Source organism: Candoia aspera, chromosome 8, assembly GCF_035149785.1.
Source record: "Candoia aspera isolate rCanAsp1 chromosome 8, rCanAsp1.hap2, whole genome shotgun sequence".
NCBI lineage: Eukaryota > Metazoa > Chordata > Lepidosauria > Squamata > Boidae > Candoia > Candoia aspera.
In genome coordinates this window covers 16644214-16661024 of record NC_086160.1, presented here as the reverse complement: position 1 = coordinate 16661024, position 16811 = coordinate 16644214, and the positions used below count along the sequence as shown (strand labels likewise).

Here is a 16811-nt window from a genome sequence, read left to right as displayed (position 1 = left end):
AGTCCCAGCCCCAAGTGCTCCTACCACCACTGGGACCACTTTGGCCTTCACTTTCCACATCCTCTCTAGTTCTTCCTTCAGGCCCTGGTACTTCTCCAGCTTCTCATACTCCTCCTTCCTGATGTTGCTGTCACTTGATACTGCTACATCTATCACCACTGCTGTCTTCTGCTCTTTGTCTACTACCACAATGTCTGGTTGATTGGCCAGTACCTGCCCATACATACATAGGTAAAGGGTAAAGGTTTCCCTTGACGTAAAGTCCAGTCGTGTCCGACTCTAGGGGGCGGTGCTCATCTCCGTTTCTAAGCCTTAGAGCCGGCGTTGTCCGTAGACACTTCCAGGTCATGTGGCCAGCATGACGACACGGAACGCCGTTACCTTCCTGCCGAAGCGGTACCTATTGATCTACTCACATTTGCATGTTTTCGAACTGCTAGGTGAGCAGGAGCTGGGACTAGCAACGGGAGCTCACCCCGCCGCGCGGTTTTGAACCGCCGACCTTCCGATCGGCAGCTCAGCGGTTTAACCCGCAGCACCACCGCGTCCCTCATACATACATACATACATACATACATACATACATACATACAATTTTATTGGAAGTTTTAAAAAGGAAGATAAAAACTAATACAGACTAATATAATGTAGGGAATAAAAAGGAAAGAAAACAAAGCTAAAGCTAAAAGTGCAAGAAAGGAAAAAAGAAAAAGAAAAATAGAAAAGGAAGAAAAACGATACAAAGAAGTGGCTTCCAATCTTCTTTACAGCAGTTATAAGTATGATTATAAATTTACCTCTTTCTCTAAAGTTACAACATGACTCTCTTCTTTCTGTAATCTATCCTAACCATTAGAACCATAAATCATAAGTTCATTTTTTTCTGTTTTATGCAAAAGGTCCCTGAGGGGTTTTCAGTCAGCAGTAAACATAGATATTGTCTTCTCTAATCAAAGAAGGCAATTTGACCATCTCAGCATGTTCCATCATCTTCACCAACCATTCCTCCATTGTAATTGCAAGGGAAAGAGCTTTCCCCCCTTTTTTTGCTCTACTTGTACCCTTAATACTTTCATCTCAAATGGCACTCTGTAGTTACAGTCAGCATCACAGTCTGGCTCATATTACCTTTATCTTTTGTTTGTAAAATCCACCAATTATCTGCACTCTTTAATAGTGAACAAAAAACATTACCACGAAGGTCTGGTTCATTTGTCTATTTTAATTCCAATTTATTCAAAAGCACTTTCACCAAAAAAAATCTTTCAAAATAACTATCCCTTTTATCGCTTTTAAACTTTCTTATATCTACTCCTTGTTGAGTTTTTTGCCAAAAGTTTTTAAATCTTTGAAACCCCTTTTTTCCTGTTACTAATTGAGAAACAATGTTGACTCAACAAGTGGAATTCTCTTATCCTGACACTCAGAAAATCTCTCTTCAACTGTAAATTAATTACATCTGAAAGTGTATAAGAAATGAGGCTTGTGCGAACCTTGTGTCCATATAGGCTGCATTACAGCTGTGAGCTTCATTGAAATCCCTCGACTCCCAGCTACTCAACTCACAAGCCAACTGCAAAAACCTCAGTTCCTGCGGTCTACTCACGAGGAGCAGCTGTCCGGAGTGCAAGTGGGCAATCTCACAATCTCTCCTTTATCCGGAAAGACTGCGCTGGTCAGAATTCACTGTCTGGCTGCCAATATCCGCCACAGTGCTGCCCCACTCCTTCAGGGATGTCTAATCCGCCATAGATCCTCACCCAGAAGCCTCAGTTTAATATTTGAAACCTGCCATTCTTCACTAAACAGACAGATTTTCAGTGTTAAACGTAAGATAAATACTGGCTCAGTTTGTACAGTAATAGAGATCCAAGATAAGCATACACACTCTTGGATCTGTTAACTGTTAATTGTTAACCTTGCTGGTTTCTCACTAATTAATATAAATTGGGGTGAATAAGTCATAGTTTCAGACTTAAGGAGCCAGCTGATTTGCCTCCCAAGATAAAGTCTGGAATTCATAATGGATTCTGGGAAATTCAGAACAATGTATTACCTACACCAGATACAGGATCATGATCCCATAAGTTTTGTATATTGATTGATTGATTGCATGCCATCAGACCAGTGTTGGCTACATTCAGAATAGAAGCAACAGAATCCCTTTGCTGAGGGACTGAGTTTAAACATCTCTCTTACTAAGGCTTCTCTTTTTTGCATAACCCTGATTACTTAAGTTAGCTCCACTAAAGGAGTGGAATGGTTTACATACCAGTTGCTATTTTACAAATGTACATTAGAGGGCAGTGGAGCAGTGCTTGTCTTTTGAAAACAATATACATCTTTGTAAGAGGGGAATGTTAGGAAAGCTTGGCAGAGAATTTGAGAATTAAGCTTGCATCTTTCATCTCTGCTTTAAAAGATAGTAGTAGTGATTTCAACTCCCACAAAGCTATTTTCTGTGGCTTCCTAGTTCTCGATCTGATGGTAAAGTTCAGGACTTGAGCATTTTAGGCCTTTCAAGGGACAAATGCCTGACGAGGAACCGATTTTTTTCCATACCAGGAGGAAAAGGAAAGCTTTAATATGATATATATTTGAAACATATGAAACATGGTAACAGAAGTTCCAGTTGTTTTGAACTACAATATATTATTTCAGTTCCAAATCCTTGTTCCACTTGCATTTAAATTTAGCAAAAAACTAGGAGGCGCAATAAGACTGAACTTGTGAACTCTTCCTTAACTTTGGAATAAGCAGACGTAGGGTGGCCAAGTCCCAGATTATACCTGGAAACCATGGGTGGTAATATGGGAGTCTATTCTCCAAACCCAGAAAAAGGTGAGGCTTACTAACTGGGGAGAGAGATTCATTGTCCATATACTGTTTTCAGAACTGAATCTTCAGATGTGCCAAGAACTTAGGTTTTGATTTACACTTACCCATGCCTGCAGGTCTGTTGACGTTTCCTACAGTCAACAGTACATTGTTAAGTTTGCTTCTGCCCCTTCACCCTTTGATTTTAATATGATGGGATTTATCTCTGGCACAACTGAAGATTCAGTTTTGAAAACAGCATATGGACAATGAAAACTGAAGATAATTGGGACATCAGAATTACTTATCTCCAAGGTCTCATAGGTAGCAGAGTCTGAACACCAGTATTCATAGATAGCAACATTTAAACAACAGCAGAATATTTAGCTCAGTATTTTATAAGGAAATTATTGTCAGCAAACTGTCAAATAATCTTGCCCACATCTGGTGCATATTGTGGAGTAAAGGATTTCTAGAAATAGTTCCAAAGTTTTTCTGGCAAGCCCTTTAGAAAAATACTTTTGATTGTTTCACCTTAATTGGTACATGTGGCTAAGATTGCTTAACAATTGTGTTAAGTCATTGTTTATACGTCTCCTTTGTTTTCCATGAAAATATTCCACAGTGGTGAGTTTAACCAGAAGTAACCACAGGAACCAAAGGAATAACAGATGCTCCTGAACATTTAGTATTCATAGGTTGGTGAGCCGCGTAAGAGCAACTGGGTCAAGCTAAGATCCAAATTTAGTCTCCAGACTTGCCTGCAAACAAGAAGCATTTTTCACCCTCAACACAGAATGTTACAGTGCAGTGTTTCTTGTCTCCAGCATTTGTAAAGGATTGTAAAGGATATGAATGTAAAATGGCCAAGGAGGACATAATGCAGTCCACTCAGCCAGACCCCATTTACAGTGTCCCTGCCATACACCAAAGGCCTTCTCCCTCCATAGTAAGCAAGGTCAAAGAGCCAGATGTAGGCATCCATTCCCTGCCAGAGTAACCTTTAGTATTCAAAATTTATATTGGAATTAGTGTAAAGGTAGGGGTTGAGTTAAACTTCCTTGGGCAAGGAGGTTTAAAATGGTGTGAGAGTTATCTTTCCAGCAAGCTTTTATGATCAGTGGCAGTCTAACAGTTATTTTACATGGGAATGGCCTTTCAGGGTAGGCTGACCATACGTCCCGTTTTGAATGGGACAGTCCCTTTTTTTAACATTTCTAGACCATCCCATCGTTTTAATATAAATGTCCATTTTGTCCCGTTTTCTTAAAAACCTTACTTAAAAATTTGAAAGTTCCTGCAAACCTGTCAGAATGCAGTCTGACTTTGAGTAGAAGGAGGGGGAGCTCAGTAGAAACGGTGGGGAAAAAGCCGCAGAGCTCAACCTGGCAGGAAACTTAAAAATAAAAAAACAGGATCAGCTGATAGTCAGTGATCAAAGGGCGAGCCGATTGGCTCCTGCCTTGAGATGACAGGAAGAAAAGCACGTAAAAGCACAGCCAGAGGAGGAATGGCTTGTTAGGGACAACTGTTCACTAGACTATCCACCCCAGCCTTGCCTCTCACAAACAAAGGAATCCGAAGATTCCCAGCCTGAGAAAACCGGAAAAGTTCCCGCCTGCTGATCCAGCCTGTCGCTCAGCCCTACCCCGTTTTGCCAATGTCCTGTTTTTAACCCCATCTCGTTTTGCCATCCCAATGTCCCATTTTTGTCTCAAGGAAATATGGTCAGCCTATTTCAGGGTAACTGTTAAGGTTAAAAATGAATTTTTGGGATCAGGGTTCCTTGACTTCTTTGGTTAAATGTAATTGGTAGATAGCTTTCAGGTAGATCTTAATGATGAGAGGTAGTCCTTTATTTATATCAGTTGGAACCACATTCCAGCGTACAGGCTAAAAAATTATATTGGCCTTAGGGTGAAATTAGGTTAGGATTAGCTCCCCTAAATGTGCTTGTTAAATTTAGTGAGAGATTTAGCTTTCAAGCAAGTTTAATTAATAGTAACCTTAGATTCATATTATGTTGTAATTCTAACATAATTAGTATATTAGTACATCATTTAGGGTTAAAAATGTATATTGGAAGCAGGGTGAAGTTAGAGTTAGGCTTCCTTGAAGTTTGTCATTAAATTCTGTCACAGCTTTGGCTTTCAGATGAGATTTTATAGTTAGAGGTGGTCTTAGATTTACGTTATGCGTGTGCAGAATGCCTGCTGGGGTAACATTCAGAGTTAAACATTTCCACTGTATTTGGCGCAAACAGGGTTAGGCTTTCTTGAGGTCTGTGGATCAAAATATAGTGAGGGATCTTGTGCAGATGAATTTTCATGAATAACTGTAGCCTCTCAGTTGGTAATGTCAGGCATAATTGCCAAGAGTAACTTTTAGGGTTAAAAATTTCTGTTGGATAAAGGTAAAGATAGCATCAGCATTAGGCTTCCTTGAGTTTTGTGGTTAAATTTAATAACAAGGTTAGCTTTAGGGTGAGTTTTTATAGTTAGTGGTACCCTTAGAGTTGTGTTATGTGGGGACTGCCTACCAGGGGATCTTTTAGGGTTAAATATTTGCATTACAATAAGTGTGAAGTTTGGATTAGCATTAAGCTTCCTTGAATTGCATGCTTAACCCTAATTGCAGGGTTTACTTTCAAGTGACTCTTGCGAGACAGTGGTAGAGTTATGTTGTGTGGGGGCTGCCTTAAGGCTAACTTTCAGGGTAAAAATTATTTTAGGATTTAATGTGAAGAAATGGTTAGAGTTAAGCTTCCTTGGGGTATGTAATTCAAAACATAACGGACAAGTTTTTATGAATAGTGGTAATATTTGAATTAGATATGTCAAGAATGCCATATATCGATCTTTAAGGCCCCTGCAACTCAAAACCAACCCTAATTGCAGTGGGGCTAGCAACTGGCACATTCCTGACTACCTACTAATCCTATAATAGTGCACCAGTCCATAATCTTCCTCTTCCAATGACCAGTTGTGTAAGCAGTCCCAACAGCAGTCCAGCAAGCTCACTCTGTGAGCAGTGAATAGAAAATTGTCCTCCAGGGTGGCAGCTACAGACAGGACCCACGCTGTACACATGGGAAGCCAACACCTGGACATTTGCAGGGCTCAGGTGACTCCAGCACTCACACTCAGTCATACTCCCATCTCCTTACCAGAGCACCACCAAAAGTCTGCATGTTCCAGAGGACCTGTACAGCTTTGAATGGTCCTCCATTACCATGATGAGCCAGACTCCCTGATGCCAATAGAAACATGCCAAATGCAGCCAGATGCCTATCTGAAGGCCAGTCTCTCCATCACTGCAAGGCTGCCGATCCACTCTCACCATGCACTGACTTGAACTTGCTCTAGAGCACAATCCAACATTCCAGCACACATATGTCTTCCAAAATCTGTCCAGACTTGTCAAAACAAAAATCAACCTACAAACATTGACTAATCTAGTGCCCAGCAGCATTTGACTCCTCTCCCACCCCAATAATCTTCTTGGGGGAAAAATATATTATGTTGGGATTGCCTTTACGGGTAACTTTTTGTGTTAAAAAATTGTATTGCAAGTACAGTGAAGTGAGAGCTAGGCTTCCTTGAGGTCTGTGGTTAAATTTAATGGCAGGGTTATCTTTTAAGTGAAATTTTATGTTTAATATAGCTGTAGAACCATATTATCAGTGGAGTGCCTGTCAGGATAATTTTTAGGTTTTTCTTATTATTTTTATTGGGATGAGGGTGAAATTAGGGTTAGGTTTCAGATTTCTTGAGGTTTGTGGTTCCTTATATAATGAAAGATAGTTTGTGGTCATTTTAAGAATGGTGGTAATGTTTGGGCTGGTTATATAGGGAATTTCTACTCAAAATATCTTTTGGATTTATTGGGTTCTGCTTCATTGATTTTTATTATTAGATATAATGGAAAGATTAGTTTTGGGGTTAGTTTTTATAGTTAGTGGTAGGGTTAAAGTTTGTTATATTGGGGTTACTTTAAAGTAAACTTTTAGGGTTAATTATTTGTATTAGGAGGAGGTTGAATTTAGACCTAGGGTTAGGCTTTTCTAGATTTCTGTGGTTAAATCTAATAGCAAAGTTAGCCTTTAGGTGAATTTTTAGGGTTAATGGTTGCCTTAGAATTGTGTAATGGGGAAAATTTATTTATTTATTTATCAAATTTCGCCACCACCCATCTCCTCCCCCCCACCCCGAGAGAGGGACTCTGGGCAGTTTACAATAGTGCTAAAAAATTAAAATACAATAAAATCACAATTAATACATAAAATACAAATATAAATACAAAATATAAGTATAAAATAGAATCCAGATGGCAGTAAAAAGTTTAGAGTGTGAAGGTTTCTATTAGATTTACTCTTAGGCCCCCTCAAGGTTTTTGTATGAGTTTGAGGATTTGCTTTCAAGAGAATGTTTATGGTTTATTTTAGTTCTAGAGTTACATTATGAGGGGATTGCTAAATGTGGTGACTCTTAGTGTTAAATGTTAGTGTGGATTGGAATTAGTGTGGAGATGAGGTTTGGGTTAGGTTCTCTTGAGGTATCTGACTGAAAATGGTTCAAGACGTGGCTTTTTTCAAGTTTTTATTATTTGTGGTTGTGTTAGAGTTATGTTATGTGGGGATTGCTTTCCAAGGTAAATTTTAGGTTTAAAAACTGACATTGGGGTTAGGTTGAAGGTAGGATTACGTACATAGGCTTCCTTGAGGTATGTGATTCAAAATGGCGGTGGGGTCAAGTTTGTATGGTAAGTGGTAGTCTTAAGGGTTGGTTATATAGGGATCGTTTTTCAAAGTAGCTTTTAGGGTTCAAATCTTATCTGGGTGATTAGGGAGAAATTAGGGCTAGGCTTGGATTTCTTTGAGGTCTCTGGATAAATGTAAAGGCAGGGTTAGCTTTCAGGCACATTTTTATGAGCATTGGGCCACACCTCTTTCAAAGGTTCTTTGTAACCTTTAATGCACGAAATGCAATAGGATGATGTCCCTGAATGGGGCCAAGTGCCAACATGCTATCAGAGATGTCACATTATAATGTCTAAGCCTAAGGATCTGTGGAGAAAGATCTGGAAAAAATCATTATTTTCTTTGGTTTCCATTCAGGAGTGTCTCCACTGAAAGATTGCTTTTAGCCTTGTTTACCAGCTGTACCCTCTTTATAGCAAAAATGCAACTTCTTCAAAACAGCCTGAAAACCTGAATTGGCTAGATGAATCACTTTCTAACAATAGTTCTATATATCTCAATGTATTGGATGTCTTCCAGTCTTGTGTTGAGCCTTGGCTTGGAGAATACCTGCTGACTCACTTTAAATTGACATCAGTGACATTTTAGTCCGTATCTCTGATTTTCTCAATGACTTTTATGCATTGCCGTAATGTAAAGGCAAGTTTTGTTGTTGTTGTTTATTCATTTAGTCGCTTCCGACTCTTCGTGACTTCATGGACCAGCCCACGCCAGAGCTTCCTGTCGGTCGTCGACACCCCCAGCTCCCCCAGGGACGAGTCCGTCACCTCTAGAATATCATCCATCCATCTTGCCCTTGGTCGGTCCCTCTTCCTTTTGCCTTCCACTCTCCCTAGCATCAGCATCTTCTCCAGGCTGTCCTGTCTTCTTATTATGTGGCCAAAGTATTTCAGTTTTGCCTTTAATATCATTCCCTCAAGTGAGCAGTCTGGCTTTATTTCCTGGAGGATGGACTGGTTTGATCTTCTTGCAGTCCAAGGCACTCACAGAATTTTCCTCCAACACCACAGTTCAAAAGCATCGATCTTCCTTCTCTCAGCCTTCCTTATGGTCCAGCTCTTGCAGCCATATGTTACTACGGAGAACACCATTGCTTTAACTATGCGGGCCTTTGTTGTCAGTGTGATGTCTCTGCTCTTAACTATTTTATCGAGATTTGTCATTGCTCTTCTCCCAAGGATTAAGCGTCTTCTGATTTCCTGACTGCAGTCAGCATCTGCAGTAATCTTTGCACCTAGAAATACAAAGTCTTTCACTGCTTCTACATTTTCTCCCTCTATTTGCCAGTTATCAATCAAGCTGGTTGCCATAATCTTGGTTTTTTTGAGGTTTAGCTGCAAGCCAGCTTTTGCACTTTCTTCTTTCACCTTCATCATAAGGCTCCTCAGTTCCTCTTGACTTTCAGCCATCAAAGTGGTATCATCTGCATATCTGAGATTGTTAATGTTTCTTCCAGAGATTTTAACTCCAGCCTTGGATTCCTCAAGCCCAGCTTGTCGCATGATGTGTTCTGCATACAAGTTGAATAGGTAGGGTGAGAGTATACAGCCCTGCCGTACTCCTTTCCCAATCTTAAACCAGTCCGTTGTTCCATGGTCTGTTCTTACTGTTGCTACTTGGTCGTTATACAGATTCTTCAGGAGGCAGACAAGATGACTTGGTATCCCCATACCACTAAGAACTTGCCACAATTTGTTATGGTCCACACAGTCAAAGGCTTCAGAATAGTCAATAAAACAGAAATAGATGTTTTTCTGAAACTCCCTGGCTTTTTCCATTATCCAGCGGATATTTGCAATTTGGTCTCTAGTTCCTCTGCCTTTTCTAAAGCCAGCTTGTACATCTGGCAATTCTCGCTCCATGAACTGCTGAAGTCTACCTTGAAGGATCTTGAGCATTACCTTACTGGCATGTGAAATGAGTGCCACTGTTTGATAGTTTGAACATTCTTTAGTGTTTCCCTTTTTTGGTATGGGGATATAAGTTGATTTTTTCCAATCTGATGGCCATTCTTGTGTTTTCCAAATTTGCTGGCATATAGCATGCATTACCTTGACAGTATCATCTTGTAAGGTTTTGAACAGTTCAGCTGGGATGCCATCATCTGCTGCCTTCTTATTAGCAATGCTCCTTAAGGCCCACTCAACCTCACTCTTCAGGATGTCTAGCTCTAGCTCACTGACCACACCGTCAAAACTATCCCCGATATTGTTATCCTTTCTATACAGGTCTTCTGTATATTCTTGCCACCTTTTCTTGATCTCTTCTTCTTCTGTTAGGTCCTTGCCATCTTTGTTTTTGATCATACCCATTTTGGCCTGGAATTTACCTCAAATGTTTCTAATTTTCTGGAAGAGGTCTCTTGTCCTTCCTATTCTATTGTCTTCTTCCACTTCCACGCATTGCTTGTTTAAAAATAATTCCTTATCTCTTCTGGCTAACCTCTGGAATTTTGCATTTAATTGGGCATATCTCCCCCTATCACTGTTGCCTTTTGCTTTGCAAGTAGTTGAGCAATAATTCCTCAGCTCAGTGGCATCTAAAGGGGCAGAGGAGGGTCGAAAAAGTAAAAATAGTAGTCATGGTAGTATATCCATCAACATCATACCACACCTTTTGTGTGGTGATTGGGCTGCTGCAACCACCATCTTCACTTCTTTGACTCTCTGCCACTGCCCCAGCTCTGCCTCCTGGAACCACCCATCCAAATAGGAAAGGGACCGTTGCAATGCATATCTGTGCAGAGGGATGCAAGGCTAGATAGAACTGACTTGCTTTTGAGAGAAACAGCGAGTCACCAAGATTTCTGTTCCAACAGTGCATTAGAATAATTCTAGAAAATCAGGTTCAACCTAGAATTACAGGAGATGCCCAATAGCCAACTGTGTCAACCATTTTCTTAAGAAGGGGTGTTAGCAACCAGCTTGAGTTGTTCATATCTTGGGGTGTTTTTTTTGCAAGAGACTGACTTTATATTTACACAACCGCACGTTGTACTGATAGTGAATTTAAAACAATGTTTTCAGCTCAGCTCTCCAAAGTAAAAATAGCTTGAGAGAGTTATAGCATCTATAAAAGTTCAAATAAACACTTACACAGTATTGTTATGAAGAGACCAGCAATGTTCTGACTTTGTTTTCAAAGACTAGTTCAAACTAGCCAAAGGCTGCTGCTGCTGAATGGTGGTGGTTCTGTTTCTGTCCTGATACATGATTCAGTAGGTTGCAAAGGTCCTGGGCAGTCTGAACATTTTAGTCTTATTAGTTGAAAGATGTCACATGTTAGAAATAATGGCAGAAAAATATCCTCACGCAGTGCTATTTTAACATTTCCTCCCCTTCCCACAGTTGTAACATAAATACTTGGGTTGTTGATATGGTGACAGGAAAGTGATGATTCTCAGGAAAATGGCAGATGAACCACTTGCTGCTGGCCCTTAACTTTTTTTTTAATACTGGTGAATACATTTTAATGATCTGAGCTATGTGGGTTGTCTTAGTATTGGCAAGATCTGCCTCTGTACTGTTTCTGAATTGAAAGTGGGGGTGAACTGTTGGATTAAGGCAGCCTTCGTCAACCTTTTGACCCTAGAGCAACCCTTGAAATATTTTTCAGGACTGGGGGAACCCCTGCACATTCAGGCTCAAATATAGGCCAGAAGTTACAAAATTATTATATTCATTTCATGTGCAGACCTGTATATATGCATTCACAGTGTTCTTAAACTGAAAATCAAGACTGAAACTTACCTCTTTAATGTGAAGTTGCCCAAATTTGAAATAATTTTTTAAATAAATCGTGATCTCCCAGGGAACCCCTAGTGACCTCTCACAGAACCCTAGGGTGCCACAGAACCCTGGTTGAGAAACCCTGGATTAAGGGAAGGGAGCATTTAAATAAACAATAGAGCAAACTCTATAATGCATAATAATACATAACAGTAAGAGAGAGAGCAAGCTTTGTGAAGAGAATACATGGAACCAAATTTGCTATCAGATCTTTGATATGAAAGTACTAAATCCCATGTAAAAGAGATGTAGTAATAGTGCTGTAGTTTTTTTATTACAGTGAAAGACCAACACTATATAAATCAGAAAATTAATAAAATCATTAAAATTTACAAGGTCAATAAAACATGAATAGTAGTTGACTGTACAAATTCTACAGACAATATAGAAGAATGCAGTGACAGTTAGAGAAATCAAACCTTTCTGATCTGATAATAGGTTCTGAGGATTAAATAAGCTTGAGCACCCTGAAAAATTAACTATTAATGGAATTATATAACATGGATGGATGTCCTTATAGAGAATACAATATAAAAGAAAATAGGATATGGCTTTAATAAGACTCTCCTCACATGAATAGAGCTGGTTTTCATATGGGATTTTCCTATATTTCCCATCCAGCACAATTGTTAGTAACACATTAAACATGCTAATATTAAAGAGATGTGGGAAGACAGATGATGGAGTATGTGAATTAGTTATTTTAAAGCAAGAATTGCAACTCACATAATATGAGGTGTAATAAATGCATTGGCTCTATTAAGTAAGATCTTCTCTGGAGGAAAAAAAAAGATGGGAAAACATGGAAGCAAAAAATGCTGGGAGATCTCTTACAGCTGAGCATTCCCATCATGTCAGCCTCCTTTCACAGCTTAAGCTGATCTTTTTCCAGCTCCAAAAGATTTGGTCTGAGCCACTGCTTTTTTATGATTTTTTCAGAACTCTTAGGTCACCTCTCTGAATGTGGAGCTCTCTAATAGATTATCAGTGAACCTATCTTGATACTTTTCTAATCAGATTCACAAATCCTTGCAACAAAGCTGCTAAGCTGGCTTTTCCCTGCTGATATGAGCAGCATGCACCAAAGTATTACTTCACCTTTCTTCCTAGGCTTCCTTCTTCCCATCCCACCCCACCCCACCCCACCCCACCCCACCTCCCATGAGAAACAGAGGCTTCTATGCAACCTTCAACCATAATAGATGCTGTAAGGAAAAGTGTCAGGCTCCATAACTATGGTGTAATGCGATCACCTCAGCTTTCAGTGGAACTTCAGATAGAAAAAGCATTTAAAAAATGGGTCTTGACAGCCAGGGAGCTTTCCTATCATAACAACTTGGATGTTAGTTTTGGCTCATTTTGCAAAACAGTCAGTGTTGGTCAGTTGGAGGGGACACTGATTGGCTCATTGCATTCCTTGCCTGACTTAAGGTTCTGAGTTCAGCAAGAGAGAACTCAGTGAAAATGATTGCATGACCTACTTCTGTTATAACTTACCACAATTAGAGCAAAACATCAATCACTGAGTTGGGTGTAGTGGGCAAATGTTTCTCAGAAGATACCTGACTCCTCATAGATCCAAGGCAGGAGAGAGGAAAGAATCCACAAATTTGATGTTCATGCAGTCTTATTTTTCTAATGACAACAGACATATCATCAGGCCTGGATTAAAATCAGGAGGCTGTCTGGGGAATTGGATCTGAGAGGCAACTGAGCAATTACCTACTCAACAGATGTAATAGTTGGATGCCAACTGTTAGAAGATATTGTCATCCTTGGATCTGGCTGAAGACTTGCTTCTCCAGGTCAGCCACACAGCTACCTTCTTTCCTGGCTGGCTGGCATGACTTCTTTTTAACCTTCTAACGCTGACCTAGCCACCCCACCCCAAATATCTTATTTTCCATGCAGGCTCTTACTTGCAGTGAAGACACAATGGTCTCTGTGTCAGCAGCTGCTTGTTTATGAAATGCTAGCACACTGTGAGAAAATCTTATTGTTCAGAACCTGATCCCCAATATTATACCTTTCCATGTGTAGATGGTTTGGGAGAAGGGGGAAGGAAGGAACTTAACGATGTGATTTCCTATCCAATGTCTAAAAAGTATACTATCTATAAAGACCATGAGGTTCCCAATCTGTGAGATTTCAGTTATGAGGATTATGCCTGAAAGTGAGCTAAATAATGAGGCCTTCTAACAATTCACATGTTTTAATAAATTCAGACAGATGTTCATTGCCATCATGCATTTCTGCATTTTGCAAAATGCAAGTTCTAGTTTATATGTATATGGATGTTAAATCCACTAACTTTATTTCAGGGTTTATGGTATCCTGTTTCAATTACCTTTTTAGACTGTCATCTTCTGACACACTAAATCATGATAAGAAAAGCATATACGCTATTTCACTGTTCAGAAATCTTTAAAAGGTTTACAATGCATTAATAGCAGGTACATATTTGCAATTGTTTAAGCGTAAGTGTTGTATCATATTTTCTGAGATCCACTTCATACTGGCTTTTCCCCTTAGCTCTGATAAAGTGTTCTCCTCCTGTCTGTGAGCCAGCTGAAAACTAAACTGGAATTGATTGTGTTGTCTCCATTGCCAGTCCCAGTTGCCTCTGTTCAGGCTTGCAAGGATAGTGTCCTCATTTCCTGTACAGAGAAGGTTGTCTCCCCCACCTTCTCAACATCACCAGCCTAGCAGGAAAACCACCCATCCATTACAGCAGAGAAGTTTTAACAGATGGCTTGACTTACGAGTTTAGTGATCTGTCAGAACATTTCTTCCCCCTTCCCCTTCAGATCAATTGCCCAGGCCAGAAAAGGTGGCTTTTTAATCTGCTAGGTCTCCAAGCCAATCCCTAACTAAGACGCCCAGATCATCCTGAATAGCTCAAATCTCTGTCAATCATTTCAAAGCCCAATCCTCCTTTGACACCTTTTGTTCAGGCTGGTTTTTCGGGAAAGGGCACTAAACCTGTGTTTAGTAGCACCCAATACATGCTGGAATGGAGTTATGCTGTAGAATGGCTCAGAGAGGGAGGGAGGGAGGGAGGGAGGGAGAGAGAGATCATACACACACATTTCACCATGCAGCCTCCATGGCTGAGTCAGGTATCAACTTGGAAATCTCTCAGGTATAGGAGAAGAACACAGTTTGAAAGCCACAAGTGGCCAGCAGGTGCCATGTCAGTTTCAACTCCTGTGGGTCACTGACAGTCCAGAGACAAAATGGTAGGTGAAGCATTTCAGATAACACCCACAGCAAAACTATTTGGTTGACTGCTAACAGTGGGACAGCTTAAACCTATGGCTGGGGACAGGAGGACAGCAACATCGTAAACAGAAAAAAGAGGTTGTTGGCACGTAGTCATGCCATGGTTCAGAGGAAATGGAGAATGGTCCTTAGAATTTCAGTAATAGCAGTATTTAAACATTAGAAGTGCAGTTTAACAAGATTGGCTCCAGAATATGGTAATACTGTAATTTTGTATGAAGGAAAAGGGCATATATATTTCATAGACTTACTGCTTGATATAAAGAAGCCTATGAACTTGCCACAACTTGTTCATGATTATCAGAAAATAACATCAGAATTGCCAGCATAATCCCTGAGCCTGTGTTACCCTTTCAAAACTGTACCTAAAATAAAATGCCCTTCTGTGTTCTCTGGGAATGCAAAACCTTTCATTCTTGCTACACGAAAATTACTGTTCATTTTCAGGGCATGGGTAGTCATAGTGAGGGGCGTGGTCATGAGTTTTGAACCTTGCTGTTGAACATAAGGTTACAAGATACTTCAAATATGCTCTGGTGTCTCTGCAAAATTAACCAGCACTGCCAAATTCGTTACCTTAATTCTTAGGTACAATTCAGGGGACAGGTTTTAAGGCTCTAAAAATGTAAAATACATTTGAAGCAAAAATTGAAACCAAGCCTCTGGAATGAGAAATCCATTCTTGAGCACTTGTGATCCATACCTCATGAGATATTGCACAGATCACACTTCTCAAAATTCTTATGTTGCACTTCTCATCTCAAAATATGTACCAACACACTATATAAGGGTAAAATAAATTGGTCAAATTTACTTTATGGGAAAATTCATTCAAAAATACATATTTAAGTAGATGTTCAGCTGTGAATTTTGGTAGATTTTTAAAAAATCAGTGGCTGATGCAAAAATGGGGCAGAAAGACCTTATGAATGTATGTGTATAAGACTGTTAGACAAACTGGGGTCTAAAGAAAACTAAAATGTCATCTGTAAAAGGTATCAGATTGTGCCTTTCCTCAGGGTAAAACTCGTGACGTCTCATTTCTGATAACTTAAATAGATGTCAGTTATCTTTTCTTAATTTTTTGTAGCTGAAAATATAAGCTGGTGATTCTTTAAAAATTCTCTAGGCAAAATAAAGAGATTTGTTTCCACTCTGTGCCATAACTTATCAAATGTGGTGTTCAAACTGATTGTTGGCTTTCTTATGGAGTTTGGCAGGTTTGCCAGACCCCAGCAGGAGAACAGAGAAAACCCCAAAAATATTTAAGTTGTATGAGCATGCCAGCTTTAAACAATTTCCCTCCAACTCATCTTCCCTTTCCTCTTTGTTTTTTTTTTTAACTCAAAGAAGTTAAAGTTATTTGGTTTTATGGAGTAAAGGTATTTCTGCATTGTTTCAGGCGGTGAGTCTTCCATCAATGTTACATTTCAAAAAGCCACAGCTGCAGTGAATAAGATCTTTAAGAGCCTAAGGGACATTACAACAGCTCGGGCACAGATGAAACAGTTTAATTCTGTACATATCCCGGGAAGCCACAGCCAGCAGGCAAGTTGACATGTGTTTTTCTAATCAGTTTTCATCTTTTTTACTCTGGCACGCAACCAAATTTACATTTTGCTGAACGTGACCAATTGTGTGGTGTTCAAATATAAAATACATTCTGCTCCCCATAAGTGGGTTTTTCTTGCCTCCACGTGCCATCACATTTTTTTTAGAGTAATTGCTTAAACTGAAGTAATTGATTTGAATGTTGGCAGCTTTACAACTGCCATCCAAGCAGCATTCCCATAAACTTCTGAAAGCATACAGATTAAAGAATAAAATCTTTCTTTCTTTCTTTCTTTCTTTCTTTCTTTCTTTCTTTCTTTCTTTCTTTCTTTCTGTTTGTTATACCTTGCCTTTCTGCTCTGGTGAACACTCGCTGTGACTTCAGAACTAAAAATGAAAATGGAACACTAAAAGTTATATTTATTTAAACAAATAAAAATTAAAACAAAAGAGATGTGTCTGTACAAACGTTCTAAACCCTGAGCAAGTGAAAACCACATGGGGGAGAGCCTTCTGAGTAACAGAGGGAAGAACCCCTCCCATCTGCCCAAAAGACAGATCTCTCACAGCAGGGGCATCTTCAGAAGGACCTCTCCTGCTGATCTTAATAACAG

The 16811-nt window shown here is 39.6% G+C and overlaps 1 protein-coding gene across 1 annotated transcript in view; it reads left to right on the top strand.

Moving 5' to 3' along the window:
* The window catches only part of SCFD2 (sec1 family domain containing 2), a 185533-nt gene that overhangs the window by 130497 nt on the left and 38225 nt on the right, over positions 1 to 16811 (top strand). The window contains exon 6 of the mRNA XM_063310572.1: positions 16049 to 16194. Coding sequence (XP_063166642.1) covers positions 16049 to 16194 — 146 coding nt within the window. The remainder of the gene's footprint in view (positions 1 to 16048; positions 16195 to 16811) is intronic.